General features: G+C 45.2%; 1 protein-coding gene across 2 annotated transcripts in view; it reads left to right on the top strand.

The window, feature by feature from the left end:
- The window catches only part of CCNY (cyclin Y), a 213,668-nt gene that overhangs the window by 77,583 nt on the left and 116,332 nt on the right, over positions 1 to 19,753 (top strand). The window contains exon 1 of one of the 2 annotated variants that reach the window (XM_087420617.1): positions 9,314 to 9,466. The exons of the other annotated variant lie outside the window; for it this stretch is intronic. Coding sequence (XP_087276743.1) covers positions 9,412 to 9,466 — 55 coding nt within the window. The 5' untranslated portion in view covers positions 9,314 to 9,411. Of the gene's footprint in view, positions 1 to 9,313; positions 9,467 to 19,753 lie in introns of those variants that run through there. 2 annotated transcript variants of the gene reach the window in all.

Below are 19,753 nucleotides of genomic sequence, written 5' to 3'. Positions count from 1 at the left end.
TGGAATGATCTGGAAGCTCTGGGATGGCTTTGCTGTGGTAACAACACCAGGATCTCACTGGCTTACAATCAGAAACTTTTATTTCTTGCTTGTCTCCATGAGGGTTGCAGGGGAGCTGTGCCTCTGCAGGGCTCTGCTTGGCTCAGGTGTCTTCTTTAAGGACCCAGACTGAAGGAGCAGCTCCTGTCTGGGATGTGCTGTTCTCAGGGGAGAGGGCAGAAGTGTAGGAGAAACTGAGCCAAACCGTGAGTTGTATTCACAGCTTCTGGAGGGATGGAGAAGACATCATGTTTGCCTCCATCCCATTGGCCAAGGGTGCCACATGACTAAGGTCAATGAGGTGGAGAAGTGAACTCCCACTGGACACAAGAGTGCGGCCTGTGACAGGGAGTGGGAGTTATAACCCTGTTACGGGGGGGAGCAGATAGTTGGAAACAATAATCCTGTCTACCACAGACAGATTCAGTTACCCTGACATTCATTGATTGCCTATGAACAATCGGGCATTGTGCTAAGGCATGGAGGATTCAGAGATCAATAGAAGCAGTCCCTCCAGGAGCTCAGTCTAGGAGGGCAGAAGGAGTTACAATCAAATAAATTACTATGTAACTTGATAAATACAAAAATAGTGGCATGTCCCAAGTGCAGAGGCTGCAGAGATGAGGGAGCGAGTGACCATGGTGGGGCAGGGGATGTAAGAGAAGTATTCCCAGAGGGAGGGACATCTAGCCTGGGTTTTGAAAACTGGATTAAGAATTTGCTAGGTGGGCAAGAGGGTGGGGGTCTGTTTGTGGGTTAGGAACAGCATAAGTAAAATCAGAGGCGTAAAACAGGGGGCTGCTTCATGGTAGTAAAGACTGTTTGTTCACTGCTGTATCTTCCACATCTAGAACAGTGCCTATTGAATGATCTAAGTCTTTTTTTTTTTTTTTTTTTTTTTTTTTTGTGAGGAGATCAGCTCTGAGCTAACATCTGCCAATCCTCCAGGGCCCAGACTGGCCCTGGGCTAACATCCGTGCCCATCTTCCTCCACTTTATATGGGACAGCACCACAGCATGGCTTGCCAAGCAGTGCGTCGGTGTGCGCCCGGGATCCAAACCGGCGAACCCCAGGCCACCGCAGCAGAGCACGCGCTTAACCTCTTGCGCCACCGGGCCGGCCCCGATCTGTTAAGTCTTTTGATATTGTGTTTGAGGGGTAAGAAGGTAGGAGCAAGAGAGGTAGACACCAAGAAATGATCCTTATCTCATTTTTCATGTGATTCTTGGGGGTTGGGTTAGAAGAGGCCAAGACTGGAGTTGAGGAGATGAGTTGCAGGAGAGAAGTGGGGAAGATCTGAAAGAAGGTAGGAAAGGATGAGACAGATTCGGGAGATATTTAGGGGGTGAAATTGATAAGACTCAGTGGATGGTTGGATGTAGCAGGGGACAGGGGAGGGAGTCTAGGATGAATCCAGTGGTGACTCAGTGGATGTTGATGCTGAAATCATCAAGGTTAGGAATATAGGCGAAAAAAGAGCAAAAGTAAGATTGAAAGGGAAGGTAGATGATGATGAATTTTTTGGTTACGTTTAGAATTTGAGGTGACTGTGAGACATTCAGATGAAGATGTTCAGTAGTCTGTTGGATATATGTGCTTCTGCCCTAAAAAGGTGTATTTGAATTTCATTAGTGTGTAAGTGGTAGTTATACCATAAGAATAAATGAAATTACCCAGTGAGACTGTGTAAAGTTTGAAGACAGAAGTGCCCAGGATAGAAGCTTTAGGACCTATAGCATATGACGGGGGCAGGGGAGGAAGCTGTTTGAAGGAGAGTTAGAGGGAGTGTTCTCAGAGCGGGGAGGAGAACTGGGGAAGGTGATGTCCTATTTGAAGGAGAGTGTTAAGAAGGGAGGGAGTGTCTAACTGTCCAGTGGCGCAGCAGGCTCAGGGCAGAGCATGTGACTGTTGCCATTGGAGCTTCAGGAGTTTAGTAAGGAGAAAAGCTCCAGTGGCACTCAAGTGGGAGATGAGGTAGGAATTTGGAGGACCTTTGCAGAACTTGACTGAGAAGTGAAGGGTAGAGATAGGGAGTTATGATATTTAGCAGCACCTAGCTCTCTCTCCGTCCCTTGTAAAGAGGAGATGCAGAGCCAGTGGAGGTTGAACTTGACTTCTCAAGTTCCCTTCTGCTGTTGAGATTCTGTCAGAGTGGAGTTACAGATATTGATCTTTTAGCCTAAGGATTTCTAGCCATTTTAACGTGTCCCTTCTCTGTTAGTTTTCTGTTGCTGTATAACAAATTACCACAAATTTAGTGGCTTAAAACAATACACATTTATAAAAACAGTTTTAATAAATTTAATAATACATTAAATAAATTTATTATGACAGTTTCTGTGGGTTATGAATCAAGGCATGGCTTAGCTGGATCCTCTGCTTCACAGTCTCTCACAAGATACGATCAAGGTGATTGCTGTGGCAGGGGTCTCATCTGAAGGCTTGGCTGGGGAAGGATCTACTTCCAAGCTTGCTCATACAACCTGGTTGTGGAAAGATTCAGTTTTTGCAGGTTATTGGACTGAGGGCCTCAGTTCCTTGCTATGTGGTCTTCTCCACCATGGTAGCTTACTTCATCAAACCCAGCAGGAGAGAGAGTCTGCTAGCAAGATAGAAGTCACTGTCTTGTGCAAGCCTTACCACAGAAGTGACATCACCTTTGCTGTATTCTGTTGCTTAGAAGCAAATCACGGGTCCCACCCACACACAGGAAAGGAGGGAGTGAATGTCAACAGGTGAGAAGCATTGGATGGGGAGAACCATAGAGACTGCCTGCCACAGAATAAAACTGCATGGTACAGCTCTTAATCTTGAGACTTGTGCAGCATGCCTTCAAACAAGTTGATGTCATGGTAGAAAGGAGTGATCCTTGCACTGCCAGAAAAGATTTTCACAGTAAAGAGGAGGTGTGATTTGAACTTCGAAGTGGGGGGGCGGGCCTGGTGGTGCAAGCGGTTAAGTGTGCGTGCTCCACCGAGGCGGCCCGGGGTTTGCTGGTTCGGATCCCGGGGCGTGCACTGACACACCCCTTGTCAGGCCATGCTGTGGCGGCGTCGCATATAAAGTGGAGGAAGATGGGCGTGGATGTAAGCCCAGGGCCAGTCTTCCTCAGCAAAAAAAGAGAAGGATTGGCAGATGTTAGCTCAGGGCCGATCTTCCTCACAGAAAAAAAAAAATGAACTTTGAAGTGGGAGCTCAAGAATCTCCTTATGTAAGAGGGGCATAGGGCTAGGGTGGCAGTCTGATTGGAAGGGGGGTACACAGCAAGCACTGTGTATTTGGGGTAGTTTGGGAGGTGGAGCTAAAGCCTCCTCAAGCGACACCTTGAGACTGACACTGCTCTGAAGGATGCAGGGGTTTTGTCCAGCCAGGAAGGGATGAGGAGCCAGGATTAAGCTGGTCATTCCAGGCAGAGGGAATAGCAGGAGCAGAGGCACTGGAACTTGACAAGGCATGGTGTATTTTGGGGAGAAGGTTATCAGTTTTATGAGGCTGGATCTTAAGATGCATAGGAGGCCAGGAGGGAGAGGGCAGCTGGAGGGCAGGTTGGGGGCAGGTTGTATGCACAGCTTCAGAGGAAATGGAGCTTGGTCTTGTAGGCAGGTGGGGCTGTAGACCAGGAGAATGATGTGGTTAGATTTATGTGTCAGGACGCGTTATCTCAGGCTGCCTCGAGGAGGATGACTGAGAGAAGGGAAGGTGTTTTTGCCGTTCAGGGCTCCCTCATTTGGTGTTGGCAGGAGACAGGAGAGGGTGCTAGCAGTTCTGAAACTGCGGTCTGCAGATGTCTGTTCTCCTGAGAAGCTGGGCGGGGGCTCAGAGGCGGGGCATGAGGGGAATGTGGAGCCTCACACAGGAATCAGGACTGCCCGCTTCCAGATAACTTTGCAGGCCAGCTCTCTCTTGTTGTACCTTTCAGATGTGGGGGCTCAGTCATTCAGTGGGCCAGGCAAGTGACACTGCCAACTCTGACTAGCTGACAGGAAATAGTTTTTATATATAAAAATCATGATTTTTAAAAAGACATCTTTTCTTGATGTAGTGTTGGCATGTGGGATGTCAGGAAGAAATAGTTGCTTTTTTCCTCCGTACTTCTGAAAAGAAGAGCTTGACACATATTTTAGCACCGATTTTCGAAAGGAGGAGAAATTGGCACCCATGGCGGGTGATGATCCAGGTGAGTGGTGTGTACCACCCAGTGTGTGGCGTGACGGGGAGGCCTGTGGTGGTTGGGGGTATGTGAGGTTTTGTGTGGGTGTCACCTCGGTCCTTGGCCACCCACCCTTTATGTTGACGTGGGTTTCTGCAGATGTGACATCCAGTGAGGTACACAGCACTCGATTCAGTTCCTCTCCTGTGCAGGGTGACTCAGAACATTTAGTTCCCAGTGATGGTGGGAATGACTGTGGAAGCCCTGTGAACCTCTTCACGTCATTCATTCGGGAATCCTTTTGGTTGAGAAGAAATTAGAACCTTATTTTTGGGAGGAGTCATAAAACAAGTCATGAATTTGGGAAAGCACCATGCCATGTAGTTACCAAGTTGTCTCCTGAGTTTCCAAGCTGGCCTGTGTTAGACTCGCCTGAGGAAACGGTGGTGAAGATGCCACAGAGCGAGCGCAGGATTCCCTGTTGCCTCCCGGGCTTTTTTACCGTATAAAACTATGTGGCGGGGATTTATTTGATTGTCACTATCCTGTTCCACATACATAGTGTTTGACAGGTGGGTTGGCGTGGGGCCCAGTTGGCAAGAGGGCCCTGAACCACTGTGTACGTGGTTGTACTCGTTGCCCTGGAGGTCACTCCAGCCACGACTGCGTGTGGCCTCTGGGAGCCAGGTACACTCGTGCAGACAGGTAGCAATGGGACCAGACTAGCCTAGAGGAAACTGGGGAAGGAAGAGACCGGCTTAAGCACAGCAGGAAGGAAATTCAAGTCCAGCGACAAGTTCTTACGCCCCTTATGTTAGTCACAGTCACTGATGTTACCTTTCACAGCTCATCAACCTTTAAGTCTCAGGGTTTAATACAGCAAAAGTTTATTGCTTAAACAAAGAACAAAGACGCATGCAGGCTAAGTCACCCGTCTCCATCTTCTCCAGGGTAACTTCAGCAGAAGGAGAGAGATGGAAGAGGTACACTTAACTGCCTTACTTTGGAAGTGAGAAACATCCCTTCTCCTTACATCCGTTGGCCTGAACCAGTCACCTGGTCCCAGCTAACTGCATGGGTGGCTAGGCGTTGTAGGGAAGTGCATGGAATGCTTGTCTTTGCCACACCTCCTGCACCGCTTTGGCCTCTCATAACAGCTTTCTGTCAAAGAGGCAGGTTGGAATCGTTCATTTTTGTGGGTTATAACAGAGGTGTCCTCATTCTGCAGTGCCTTTCAAGGGGTAAGAGAAAGAGCTGATCCATAGGCAGTGGAGCATAGTGGCTCAGAGTGTGGGCTCCGGCGTCAGGGTCTGAATTCTTGATCCACCACTTACTGTGTGACTGTGGGCAAATTATTTAGCTTCTCTGCCTCAGTTTATTCATCAGTAAAATGGGATCACTGATAAGGACAGTTGTAAATGTGAAATGACTATTAAATGACTCAAATTTAGAATACTGCCTGGTACATAGTCAGTACTCATCATCATCATCATCATTGTCATTGTCATCCTTTAACAGCAGTCCACTTTTCACCCTATGCCAGCAAGATCATTGGCCCTTTGTACGTGCATGGATATGTCTAGAACTGATAAATTATCCTCATGTCTATTTATAGTTTTATGTGGGGGAAAGAAAAGTTTGTGATGGTCAGTTTCATTGACATGTTTGAGCCCGTTTTCTTTGTCTTGATGAAGGGGAGGTTAAACCCAGTTCCTCACGATGCAGTTGTGAGCTCTGGATGCTTTGTAGAGCATTTGGCCGTGCACGGTTTTCATCCTCTGGTGCCTGCCTTCTGTGGCTTCTCTTAGGTGTTCGAGGGAATCAGATTTGCATCTTTTAATTGTGTTAATTTGTTGTAACTTGCGTCCTCCAGTAACAATGAACGAGGCAGCCATCAGAGTTGACTTCGCTAGCTGCAGAGAATTGTAAGAGCTTTCACTGCATGCTCCAGGGGTCTCTCAGCACGTCCCTGGGTTGACAGAGCTAGGAGGTGAAGAGGGAGCTGCTGGGAGTAGTTCACTCTCCAGCAGTCTGTCCTCTTTTCTCATCAGCTGTTTCCACAGAGCCTTCAGCAGGATGCTGTGTGACATTCAGCCGATACCATTTGCAGTCAGTCTACAAAAGCTCTACACGCATGGCCATTTGGAGTGCGTCTCCTTTAGGAAAAATCATCAATAAAGCTTGAGGCTGAGGCTGTTAAGTATAAAATGGATTTTGTGCTGCAAGGTAGAAACCGAATCTTTTAGCTTCACTTTGAGTGAAGGGCTGAGAGTGTCTGTGACAGAGCTAAGTGCTCTCTTTTATATCAGGGCTTGCAGACGTTGATGGCTGGCAGCAGGGAAATACGGAGCTTTGTTCTGTGGCCTGGGTGGAATGTGTACTGAGCTTGCCCCTCACCTAACACATACCTGTGTCTGCCTCCCGTCCAGGACGGAGGAATGGAAGGGCCTGGAAACCCTCCTTGCTTCATCACCGCGTCTTCTCAAGGAAACCTGTGCCGCAAAGCTCTCTCTGCCTAGGAGGGAGAAACTGGAGAGAACAAGGCAGAAACGTGCCCTTGTTTGAGCCTGCAGAGGAGCTGGTCAACCAGTTTTCATATTTCAAGTGCTGAGAGCCATGTGCTATGGGCAGAAAGATATGTAAGGTAACTATCTTGTCTGCAGGACATTTCACTGTGCACTCAGGTGTGGTGTGGTCATGGTCCTACATAAAAATGGTAACAAATGAGGCACTGGCCCAGTAGCGTAGTGGTTAAGTTCGCACGGTCAGCGTCAGCAGCCCAGGGTTCACAGATTTGGATCCTGGGCGTGGACCTACACACCGCTCATGAAGCCATGCTGTGGCAGCATCTCATATATAAAATAGAGGAAGGTGGACATGGATGTTTGCTCAAGGCCAATGTTCCTCAGCAAAATGAGGAAGATGGGCAACGGATGTTAGCTCATGGCCAATCTCCCTTACCCCCCAAAAAAAAAAAAGATAAACGGGGTAAGGAATAGCTGAGAATATGCCATTGGAGCTCAGAGTAGAGAGCGTGCGTACGTGCGAGGCGTGTATGAGGATGGGAAGGTAGAGACGGGCATAGCACAGTGGTCCCAGTGTAGCTCTGGGACCAACTGATGTGAATCCTGGCCCACTGCTTACTCAGGTGAGATCAAACATAGGCAGTTTATTTCATTGTGCTCAGTTAACTCCTCTATCGAACAGGGTAGTAATAATATTTACATCATATAGTAGTTGTGAGTTAATGCATGTAAAGTACTCAGGATACTATCTTGACATACTGTGAGTGCTCACTTGTGTTAGTACTATTATTTGGGAATTCTTAAAGAAAAGTTAATGAAGAGGTTGAGGTTAATTGTGAAACACCTCTAATACGATATGATGCTAAGCAATTTGGACTTTATCCTGTAAGCTTTAAAAATTTTAGACAAAAGGATGGCATGAAGAAAGTGTTTTGGAGATACTGGAACACTGGCAGAGTAGTCAGGATTGGTCTGGGTTAGAAAGTGACAGATAGCAGGAAAACCGACCGGGAACCTGTTGGAACCATTAATACAGGTGTGCACCGAGTGTGCGCCAGGTGGTAGCAGTGGGAACATAAAGGAAGAGCTGGGTCCCATTGGACCTTTTGCTTTCTCTGCAGTGTGGAGTGTGTTGAAGGTGCTTAATTATAGGCTGAGAGAATGATTGGGTAGATCATTTGGAGACTATCCAAAGCTAGACCCCCATAGACACACCACTCACTTGAGTTTCATCCTTAGTCTTATGAATTGATCTTGAATGCTTTATCTCAGACACTTAAAGTATGTGTGTGTGTGTATATATATATATGTATACATGTGATACTTCTTAGGTTTTAGCACTTTTTGGTCATTGATATAACATTGTGACTGTCTTCACTCTGCTGAAATTAGGAAATAGGTTGACTGATTACTAATTTCTAGATGAACTTTCTAATTAAAAAAGAAATATGGGTGTCATATCTTATTAAAGGACAGTTTGAATTTGGTCCTGCAAATGATTTCTTCCTTATCCAATTTTATTTTTCTCTACGTGAGAAGTCTTGGTGACTCCTGTTCTTAATTTTCTGTTGTTCTTAAATGGGGTCCTGTGCCTGTGCTTTCCTGATTCACCCTGTGCTGTCTCTCTTGTTCAGATAAAATAGTGGAAGTACCATCGTGTGTATTGAAGGGGAGGAAGACTATTCTCTACCCACTCTGGGTCCTCTCTGGCTGGGCTACCAATTAAATTGACATGAGGCTGAATAGCAGGAGAAAATCAAACAAAGCTTTATAACATGTATACATGGGAGAGACCCGGAAAACCTGAATTTCTTGACAAAATGGGGAGGTTTGCCTCTTAAATAGAAAGACAAAGGAGGATGTTGGGGGTGGGGGGCGTCAGTTATGGGAGATTACCAGAAAGCACAGTAAATAAGAGTAAGGTTATTATGCAGATTTAAGGCCTCACCTTCCTCATTAACAAGTTTCTAGAGATGAGGTCATCTCCCCTTCTTCCCGGTACAGAGAGGGAGATGCCTTTACAAATAGAGATTTCCCTTATAAATGTAAATATCTCTTACAAAGGATAACTTCTACTTTTACTTGGAATGGGCTTAGCAAGGACCCTCCCAGTCTATCCATACCCAGAGTTAAATTCTTTTAGGCAGTTAGTGGGGGTGGGGGAGGAGGTAAAAGTGTCTTTCAGAGAAAATAATCAAGGTAAAGAGACATATTTTGAGGTGGCCAATTCTGATCTCCCACAGTATAAATTCAGAAATTTTCATGTAAACCACTTTGCTCTCTAGAGAAATCCACATAATGCTTCCTCTTTTGCTTGTGTGTAGGGGTATATATAACAATGCTGAGTGGTTCTTGTCCTCTGTGGCTGGAAGAGAGCTTGGTAATGTTCTGGATTGTTTACCTTGTGTGCAGCAGAGGCCAGGTTGTGGAATCTGGCCTGCATGCCCCTAATGGGCAGGATGGAGCTAGCTTGAGAAACTAGGCCCCCCGGATATTCTGGGTCTTTCTCACTGGTCTCCTCCTGTTTCTCTTGAAGGTGTGAAGCTGCTGTGATGACATTTTTATGCCTCTGACTTGGCACAGGAGGCTTTTTGGTGACTTTACAGCTACTATTCCTGCATATCTTCAATTTGAGGTCCAGAAAAAGATGACAATGGCCAGAGTGCGATTTGAATGATGTAAAACCCGCACCTGCGATGGGGCTTCTGGAGAGAGGAATGTGGGATCCAGTATCACCTTGTCCAGTCCCTGGTAATCAAATCATGAGGAAATCACTGTCTTACCTCAAAATCTCATTTGAATATAAAAACAAAGTCTCACCTAAAAAGTAGGAACTGAATGTTAAGTAAACTTAAAAAAAAATTCGCTCTCAAGTTGCAAAAACAGATGCTTTCTTTTGGCAGTTTTGCTTGTCAAATCTAAGCTGAATATGAATGGAGAATAATTCTTAACTATTAATTTGAAGTCTACGTGGAAATGAGCCTGAATTCTCATTTTGAAATCTTATTTGAACTCTTTCTTTGTCTGACTGAGGTGAAAAATGTGTCATTGTTTACTAATTCAGAATCGTACCCTGTAGCGTTTTTAACCAAATTTGAGCACGTCATGGCCAAATGTAAATTTGCTTATTTCCACTTCTTTGTTAATGTCACAGCCTGCTGAATTGCTAGGCCTGTCGTCTGACTGAAGTCAGGCTGCGTGCCCTGGTCCCGTGCCTGGTCTGCTTTGGTGCTGGATCTTGAGTGTAGGACGAAGTCTGGAGGACCTGGCTGAGGTCAGGGGGTGCAGCACACAGGTGTTCAGCTGGCCCCCTCCCGAGAAGCCCACTTACATGCGTTTCCTGGGTCACCTTTCTGAGGCCAAGTGTGGAAGGAGAGGAAGTTTCTTCTTTAGGATGGCATCCTGCTTTCATGGACTTTTTGTTACTCTCTCATTTCTGAAGTTACTGTCTTCATCCTGTAGCACAGACCAAAGGCACAGTTAATCTTTAACTCAACCCTGGTGTTTCATGCTGTGCTCTCTTTAATTGCAGTAAATCCCAATGTCTCCCATTGCTCAGCTTGTCAGGTTTACCGCACCAGCGCCTTCCAGTCGTCCCCAGGTGCTGCCCTTTCTTGTGTTGTTCTAGATGCCCCCCCCCCCCCGCCCGCCTTGACGACCCAGAGCCAGAGCTTGCTGGTCTCCTCCAGTCAAAGGCCAAGTGGTAGTCTTCCAACTGCCTTTGGTATTTAAAAGCAGCAGGTTGTTTTTGTCAGGGACTCGGTTCAATGCCCTTTGGCTTTTTTTCAGACTGCCCTGCTAGTCCTACTCCATTGCTCCTGAGTTCTCCAAGCTAGACTCCAGGAACCTGAGTCTGAAATGAACTTCCTCTAGTTATGGGCAGCCCCTCCACGTTTCCTGAGCTCAGCCACTCATTCTCATTCACAATGCCATTTCTGGCAGCTCATCCTGTTTGTTTACTGTTACATTTTTGTTCTTTTCTTTCCTTGCTCATATAGTAGCCTGTTAGGTTTGAATCAAGTCATTCTACATTCCCTTCAGATGTTTTTCTTAATAATAGCAAGCACGAATACAGTAATTCCTGTATGCCAGATAGTGTTCTCAGTCTTGGGTGAATTTTAAGTCAGTCCTCATAACAGTCTTGTGAGGTGTAGGTACTCATGTCGTCCCCATTTTGCAGACGGGGAAACAGAGGTCCAGAGAGGGGAAGTAACCGCCCCAGGTCGTCAGGTTGCTAAGTAGGGGAACTAGGATTTGAACCTGGCTCCGGAGCCTGTCCTCTTAAACGCTTCTCTGTATCGCTTGCTAGTTCTTGGTTCCTCTGTTCTCTGGAATCTTCTTTCCATCTGGCCTTGTGGCCTCCAGGATGGGTTAGCCCATTCATTTGGTGTCAGCCACAATTTTATATAGATAGCTGGGGTGTTTTGGAAAAAGCATTGGGCTTAGAATTGGATCCGGGGCCCTGGTTTCAGTGCTTGCCAAATCGTGTGACTTGGGACAGCTTCCTGACTTCTCTGATCTCAGTGTCCCCGTCTGACTTACAAGCGTTTGAGAGGATTAAATCTTGCCTAAGTAGCAAGATGCCTGGCACATAACAGATGTTCAGAAAATGGCGGGTATGCTGTTTATTATTTAAAAAGTTGAGAACTGTTATTAACTTTAGAAATATGCTATTTTATGTTTACAGTTAGTCAATTCTGGTTTATAATGGTTAGGGCCAAGAAGAGAGACTTCTCTTAATTTTCATTCGGTTTGGGATAAAGCAAGGATTTTTTTTTGTCCCTTAAGAGCTAAAGGGATAGGACAGAATTTTGCCATTCAAAACAAAATATTTTTAACGTCTAGTTAAGTATGAAGATATTGATTTATCTTTTGCACATGTTTTTTATTTTCCTGTTTTCTTTATCTCTAAATAATATTGACTCATTTCATTGTCTAAGCTAGAGAAAGGCCCTTATAACATTTTCTCTACAAGCACAATAGAACAGTATTGGTTTTCATTTAATTGCAGTCTTTGGCGACTTCAGACTGTGTTTGGTGGTGCTAAATCATCGGCAGTTACTGCCTGTTAATGGGCTGAAATGTCACTTGACTTGTGAACCTCTGTTGTGAGTGTGTCCTCTGTGCTGAGCTCCCGCCTCCCTCCCTCTCCTGAAATGAGACTGGTCCTCTTCAGGCGGTGTTTCATCTGCGTGATGTTTGCCTCTACTTCAGTTCTGCTTTCTATAGATAGTCTTCTCTCATTTGTTTCATAGCTTTCTACTGAAAGGGGGTTTTTTGGGAGAGGGGGCATGTGCATCGAGGGTGTTAGTTAAAAGCGGCAGGTTATTTTGGTACACTGTAAACTAACACTTTATTAAGGAATTTTTTTTTCCTGAGTTTGTTGAATGAAGGCAGATGTCTGTCTGGTTTTGATGACTGAGTCTTTTTGGAGAACCATGCAGGAAACTTTTTGTCCAAGAACTTTGGCCTGCCTCCATTCCTGGGTTACTGGCCGTAGCCAGATTAGGTAAATGATTAAAAATAGCAGAACTCTTTTAGAGACACAGTCCTTTGAAAATTCTCTAATTTGCTCTTCCTGAACTCCAGTGAGGCTGCACTTATCCAAAGGTCACTTTTCTACTCACCTAATAGAAATGACAGAGTAGAACATCAGGGTTAGAGAAGAGCCCTTCAGGTGGCGTCTGAGCCGGCCTTTCAGTGTGGAAATGAGACTGAGGCTGGGGCAGGTAATCGCCATGCCAGAAATAAAGTGGCAGAGCAGAGAGGGCGAGAGCCTGGCTCTGCCTCAGGCGCCTGGGCTTCTTTCCCAGCCTGGCTCAGCTACTGAAGGGTCCGGGGCCTGGGGAAGTTGCTTGACTCTCAGGGCCTAGTTTCCTCATCTGCCCAAAGTGGGTAGTAATCATACCTCCTTCAGAGTGGTCATGAGGATTGGATGAGTTAATACACGTAGAGCATTAGGAACAGCACCCTGCCAGCCTTAAGCTCTCAAATCTTAGGTATTATATTTTGATTGTAGTAAATAATCCCTTGAATTTCTGCAGTGCTTTGTGGCTTACAGAGCATTTTCTCACTCATCTCATTTGACACTCGCAGAATCATCTCAGGGAGGTATGTCTGTTATTACTGAGCACTGGCCCACAGTCACCCAGCTCATAAGTGACGTGACCAGAGCCCAGTCTTGAAGCTCTCAGGAGTTCAGCTGAGGACCAAGATGTATGTCCCCAAACGTGCCTGACTTGGCACAGAAAGGTTACGAAATTCATGGTTTAAGACTCATGCATTCATTGATTTTAGAAAGTCCCTTTGCTGAGAACCTGTTTGCTCTTAGGGACAATTCTAGAGAAATGTCTAATCCACAGTGTTGGTACAAATAGCCCAGCGTACCTCAGTGACCAGCTCACCGTATTGATACATAGTTGCTGGGGTTTGTGAAGACGACTTTGGACAGGCATCAAGAACAGCAAAATACTGTTTAAAATACTCTGATTAGGAAGTCAGGATTGTGTGCAGTATATTTTTTAAAATACCCTTAAAATTTCTTCAACAGTTTGGAATATTAAAGCATCAGTTCTATGATGCTGAACCAGTGGTTTCACTGACTTTAAAGCCAATATCCATTTTCCCGGAACTCTATCTCAAAAATGAAATGTTTACTTGAGGCCAGAAATCTTTCTGGAAACTCTTCCCCTCTGGCGCAGTATTCTGAATGATCATTTCTGCATAGACAAGCACTCTCACAGAAACAACTTCACAGTTTGTTCTGAGGAAGGAGCCAGATTTCCACCCGACCGTGTATCGCAATAGGCTTTGCGGTTCATTCATTATTAGTGGATTGAATTCTCATGAGGAGAAGCCGTCGTACCTCGGGGTTTCCTGTCTTGGCCCAGACAGATGGAACCACAGTCTTGGAAACAGTTTCTAAGATACATGGTGCACTCTTCCAAAGTATATTTGTGTCTTGTGCAGAGCAGAAATAGGATCTGTTAGTATTTAGGGGCTTTAAGTTAGTGGTTAAACTCAGCACACCGATCACAGATTTATGAAGCATCATTGAAAAGTCTTCTGCTTAAGCTGCAGCACTTGGGCATGCTACGTGGAGTGAACTCTGCCAGAGGACCTGGTACCAGAGAGACTGAGGCGTTAACATACTGGGATGAAGAACTGTGGCAGGTCTCAGAGAGTGTGGCCTCTGTGGGGTCTTTCGTAGTAGTGTGGCTGGATGTGAGGGGGGCCCTGCCTGAGGCTGACCCCAGGGCAGTGCCACTTAGCTGACTGCCCGGTGGAATCCCCCGAGTGCCTTTAAATCTGCCAGGGCTGAGCCCCGCCCCAAACCTGGTGACTTTGAAGCTTTTGGGGTGGACCCAGGCAACAGTATGTCTTGAACTCCCCAGGCCGGTCTCCTGTGCAGCCAGGATTGAGACTGGCTGCACTCAGGATGGGTTAGTGAGCATTTCAGCTTGTGTGGAGAAGAGCCCTCTGACGGGTGAGGAAGAGCGCACAGTGTTTGAGTCCCGTTCCCGCCCTCAGTCCATTTGAGGAAACGAGCATACCCTCTTCTGTCTGATACATCACACTTGGTAAGATATCAAATATTAAAAATGGAAGGAAAGAGAACAGAAAACTGGGGTTGAAAACATAAAATGAGGTTTAACTAACTCCAGAGGGCCCTAAGGGCCTGTCATGACTGGTTCTCAGTTTTATGACAGCCAGTGTCAAAGGGAAATCTCCTCGGCTTCATGGTGAACCAGTGGTTCCCAGGCTTTGTTCCACTTCAGTCTGCCTGGGGTACCAGGGCTGATGACAGCGTGCTCTGGGTAGAGCCCTGAGCTCGGGCTTTGGTGTTTTCACACTGTGTGCGTGTGTGTGTGCACGTGCATGTATGTAAGTGTGGTTTGAACCGGCCTTTGTGAATCACTGGAATAAAGTGTTCCTGTATCCAGTACAACAGCTGCATTAAATGTGAACATGTACAAAACAGAGTGCATCGGATAAGATGCATAAGTAAAGAGTGGACAGAGTAGACACTGTATGCTTCCGTTCATATGCAAGTCTAGAAAAGATAAGTCCCGTTTATAATAGAAGCAGATCAGGACTTGCCTGTGGGTGGGAGTGAGGGTGGGTGCATTGATTGGGAAGGGGCACAAGGGCATTTTTTGAGGTTATGAAAATATTCTACATCTTCATTGTGAAGGTGCTCTCTTGGGTGTATAAATTTGTCAAAACTCATTGAAATGCACACTCAAAATGGGTACATTTAACTCTATGTAAATTATTACTTCAGTAAAGCTGATTTTTACAAAGTGGACAAGGAATAAAAGTAGACAAGGAGTAATGGTGTGGGCAGAGGGTGCTCGTGTTGCTGTGTGCCTAGGGATGGTACGTCATGAGCATTTTCCAGGGAGGGACGTGGTTGTTCTCTGTATGCTTAAAATACTTGCTTCCTAAGTGCATGTTGTAGTTTTCCATCCAGGCCAGCAAGGGTGCAATCAAAAAAGCTATTTTCAAAAGATAAATTGTATTACTCTTAAGTTTTTTTTCTTTTTCTTTGATGCATATGATTGAATCTGGTTCCGTCTGGCCTGCAAATCCACTCCATGATGGAGATGGATCTTAGAATAAACCCATTGCACTAGCTCACTGTGTGGCCAAGGCCTGCCTTTGCCGTGGAAAGACTAAGCTAAAGTTGGTATTTTTTTCTCTTAAAAAAAGCCAAAACAGCATTGTTCTTTTCAAGCTCCTGATGAGCTCCTGGTGGTTGGCTATAGTTTGGCAGAGGTGTAGTAAATTTAACTAGAGATCCCTTGGGGAGAAGAGAAGAGACGATGGAGGCAGTGTGATAGGGGACATGGGTCTGGAGCAGACTGACGGGCTTCGAGCGCCAGCGCTGCCACTGATTAGCTTGTACCCTTGGGCAAGTTACAGTCCCTTCTGACCCTCAGTTTCCTGATTTAAAAATGGAAATGATAATGGGGGCCGGCCTGGTGGCATAGTGGTTAAGTTTGTACGCTCCACTTTGGTGGCCCAGGGCTCGCAGGTTTGGATCCTGGGTGTGGACCTATGCACCGTTCATCAAACCATGCTGTGGTGGCATCCCACATATAAAGTAGAGGAAGATGGGCACAGATGTTAGCCCGGGGCCAGTCTTCCTCAACAAAAAGAGGAGGATTGGCAACGGATGTTAGCTCAGGGCTAATCTTCCTCACCAAAAATAAAAAATAAAAAAAGGAAATGATAATAGAATCTTCCTAAAAGCCATGTGGTAAGAATTAACTGAAACAATGCATGTCAAACCTTTAGTATTATGCCTGGCACATAAGAAGTGCCCCATAAATGTTAATGAATATGTGTATAAATATGATAATATTTAATAGTACACACACACACACTCTACATTTGTACGAGGAAAATTCGTTATGACCCAATGTAACATAGGTCAGAAGGAGTTGAAATTAACTTCTAAGATTTGCCAAAAATAAGATATAATGTCAGCGGGAGCCTGTCGAAGGTCCTGGTAAGACAGACTGAAATCAAGTCTCAATTATATCCTTCTCTGAGATTTAAGGAAGAGCAACAAACCGAGTGCTGACAGTTGCCAACTGTTGAGGGGAACCTAGCTTCACAGGCTGTGTCCTGGCCTGCAGCCCCACCTGAGCCTGGCAGCAGCTCTTGGCAGGAACCACTTAGCCAAGAGGTCTAAAATTCCCTTCCTTTTGGTAAAATACCTGTTAATACCTAGGGAGGAAGGTGGGGGAAAGTCACTTTTACAGTTTGTGGGAGCATAAATTGGACCACCTCTCTCTCTCTTTTTTTTTTTTTTGTGAGGAAGATCAGCCCTGAGCTAACATCCGTGCTGATCTTCCTCTTTTTGCTGAGGAAGACCGGCTCTGAGCTAACATCTGTTGACAATCCTCTTCCTTTTTTTTTTCCCCAAAGCCCCAGTAGATAGTTGTATGTCATAGTTGCACATCCTTCTAGTTGCTGCATGTGGGATGCGGCCTCAGCATGGCCGGACAAGCGGTGTGTCGGTGCGTGCCCGGGATCCGAACCCGGGCCACCAGCAGCGGAGCACGTGCACTTAACCGCTAAGCCATGGGGCCGGCCCTGGACACCTCTCTTGATTGACTTATTCTTTCTATACATATGTAAATACATTCTGTCTGATTATACATTATTCTTTCATTCATTTAATAGCTATTTATTATGTACTTACTATATACCATGCATTGGGTTAAAAGTTGGACAAAGACAAATGCTGTTACTGCTCTTTTGTTTATAGTCAGGTGGGAGAGATGGGCGTTAGTCAGATCAGACCCCAATGGTTAGCGTTGGGTACATTTCATGAGAGCCTAGAACAAAGAGGACATGACATCGACTGGGCCTCAGGGAAGATTTTGCTGAAGACATGATGGCTGAACTGAGATCTGAAGGATGGGTTAGGTACGTAATGGTGGCGTGGGGTGTTGTGAGTGGAGGGAAAAGCATGTGACTTGCTGCCATCTAGGAACTTCACGAAGCCAGTCTGGCTGTAACAAGAGAGTGAGATGGAGAGATGTAGGTGAGCCCTGAGAGATCGGCAGGGACTAGATTAAGCAAGGTCGTGTAGGCTGTACAGTTATGCATTGCTTAACAACAGGGAGATGCTCTGAGAAATGCGTTGTCAGGCGATGTCATTGTGTGAACATCATAGAGTGTACTTACACAAACCTAGAGGGTATAGCCTACTACACACCTAGACTCTATGGTGCTATTTTATGGGGCCACTGTCATACATGCGGTCTGTCAACCGAAATATCATTACGCAGCACATGACTATATTAATACTTCTGGTATTTTTATTAAGAGCCGTAAGAAGCCATAGAAGGGGTTTAAGCAAGAGAGGGAGGGATAAAGGGGAGGGCTGGAGGGAGATGTGTGCGAGACAGACAGACATAGTCCGAATCAGCTGGCTGCTCTGGGGAATAGATTAGAATGATCTAGATTGGATATGGGGAGATGAGTTGTATAGGTGAGAGATGATGGAAATGAAGAGAAGTGGATGTGTTTGGGAGAGATTTAAGTGGTAACATTGACAGGATGTGTTGCATACATGGGGTGAGGGAACTATGTTCTGGTTGTGCAACTGCATGATGGTTCCATGAACTTTAGGGAATACTGGAGGAGAGATCAGTTTGGGAGGGCAGGGATATGTCTGAGTATGAGTTGCCTTTGAGACAGCCAGTTGGACACATACTGTAGGCGCTTGGGCAGAATGGTCTTGAGCCTAGAGGAGAGGTCTGGGACCGAGGCATAATTCTCAGTCCTCTTGTACAGATGAGCCTGCCAAAGGAGAGGGGCTATGTAGACTGAGTCAAGAAGCAGCCTTCAGGGATGTGCCTTGAGCATCTCTAACATTTTAAGGGCAGGGAAGAGGAGGATGAGTCTGAGGGAGGCTGAAAAGGAGTGGCTAGACAGTAAGGAAGAAAGCCTGGAGGGAAGAGTCGCATGGTGAGCATGCACAAATGCTGCCGTCCAGAGGATTCTGCAGCCTCTGCACTTAGCCACGCGTTAGTCAGCGGCCACCATGGGGAGGCAAGTTTTGGCGGCATGGTGTGAGAGCCAGAGTGGAGTGGGTTAAGCAGTGAGGAGGAGGCAGGCAAGTGGAGACAGCATGTATAGCGCCTCTGACAAGAGGTTTGGGAAGAGATGACGCAGTTGGTCGTTTCTTAGGTGGGGTTGGAGTGGAGACATTGGATGAAAGGAAGGTTTCTCCTCCTCCCTTTAAAAATGAGAGAGACGTGTAAATTTCGATAAGGAGACATTAAATGTCAATGCAGGAGAGGGAAGGGATAATTTATACTGTTAAGTTTCTAAGAAGATCAGAGGAACTAGAATCTGGTGTAAGAGGAGGGCTCAGGCCTGGCTGGGCTGTTACAGCAACTGGTGCACTCGGTGTACTGGTGACTTCACACAGCTAGATTCTGATCTCCTTATGTAGAGCTACTCTGTGTAGATGTGCTAGTGTTTCAGGGCACAGGGTTAGGGCCTGCATTTCCAGTTCTTTGGGGCAGAGGCTTCTATCTCCCTCAGTACTTACGGACCTTATACTCACACTAAACTATTTACATGGTTGAGATAATGCACCAAGAAAATTACTCAGTATTTTCCCCCCTTTGACTAAGATAGAATTTTGTACAAATTAATGTAGTGGTGATTTCATTACCAAGAAAGTTAAGTAACTGTTATTATCTTTAAATTTATGTGGAATGACTTGAGCAAGTATTTTAGATTTTATACAGCAAAACAAAATAAAAAATCCCATAGGCAGATATTTTCTGTCAAGAAGTTCTTCTTTATATTCCAGCTGGCATCTAGGAATGTTCCAGTGCTAACCATGCTTAAAATAAATTATTTTTCATATGAACACAGAGCACAACCTTGTGTTAATAAAAGAAAAAGAAAAGAAGGAAATACTGCAAAGTGTTGACAAAATGGAGGGATTTGGGATTTTTATTTTTTCTGTATTTTCTAAATATTCTGTAATGTGCATATGATAACTTTCAAAATGAAGAAAATAGGCAATAAAAGTCAGTGTACAAAATTTTGTATATTCCATACACTATTATACAGTCATGCACCACATAACAACGTTGTGGTCAACAATGGACCACATATACAATGGTGGTCCCATAAGATATTAGTACCATAGAGCCTAGGTGTAATAGTACGCTATACCATGTAGATTTGTGTAACAACATTCTATGATGTTTTCACAACGATGAAATCGCCTAACAATGTGTGTCTCAGAACGTATCCCCGTCGTTTAGCGATGCATGATTGTATTTAAAAATACATAATAAAAGTACTGGAATAAAGTTTACCAGAATGTTCACAGGATTTTTTCTGATTTTCTAGATTTTTGGTTTCTATTTTTTGCTCAATATTTATTTTTATAATGGATAATGTGAAGTTTGATGAAAACAGATTGTGAAAAAATAGACATTTCAGAGATATGAGCATCTTTTAAGAATCATTTGACTATAAACCTGTGCATTTTAC

The sequence above is a fragment of the Ceratotherium simum genome, chromosome 32 (genome assembly GCF_057802395.1).
Source record: "Ceratotherium simum simum isolate JZ-2026a chromosome 32, ASM5780239v1, whole genome shotgun sequence".
NCBI classification, from domain to species: domain Eukaryota; kingdom Metazoa; phylum Chordata; class Mammalia; order Perissodactyla; family Rhinocerotidae; genus Ceratotherium; species Ceratotherium simum.
Note: the sequence above shows the minus strand (reverse complement) of the source record. Positions and strands in the feature narration are given on the sequence as shown.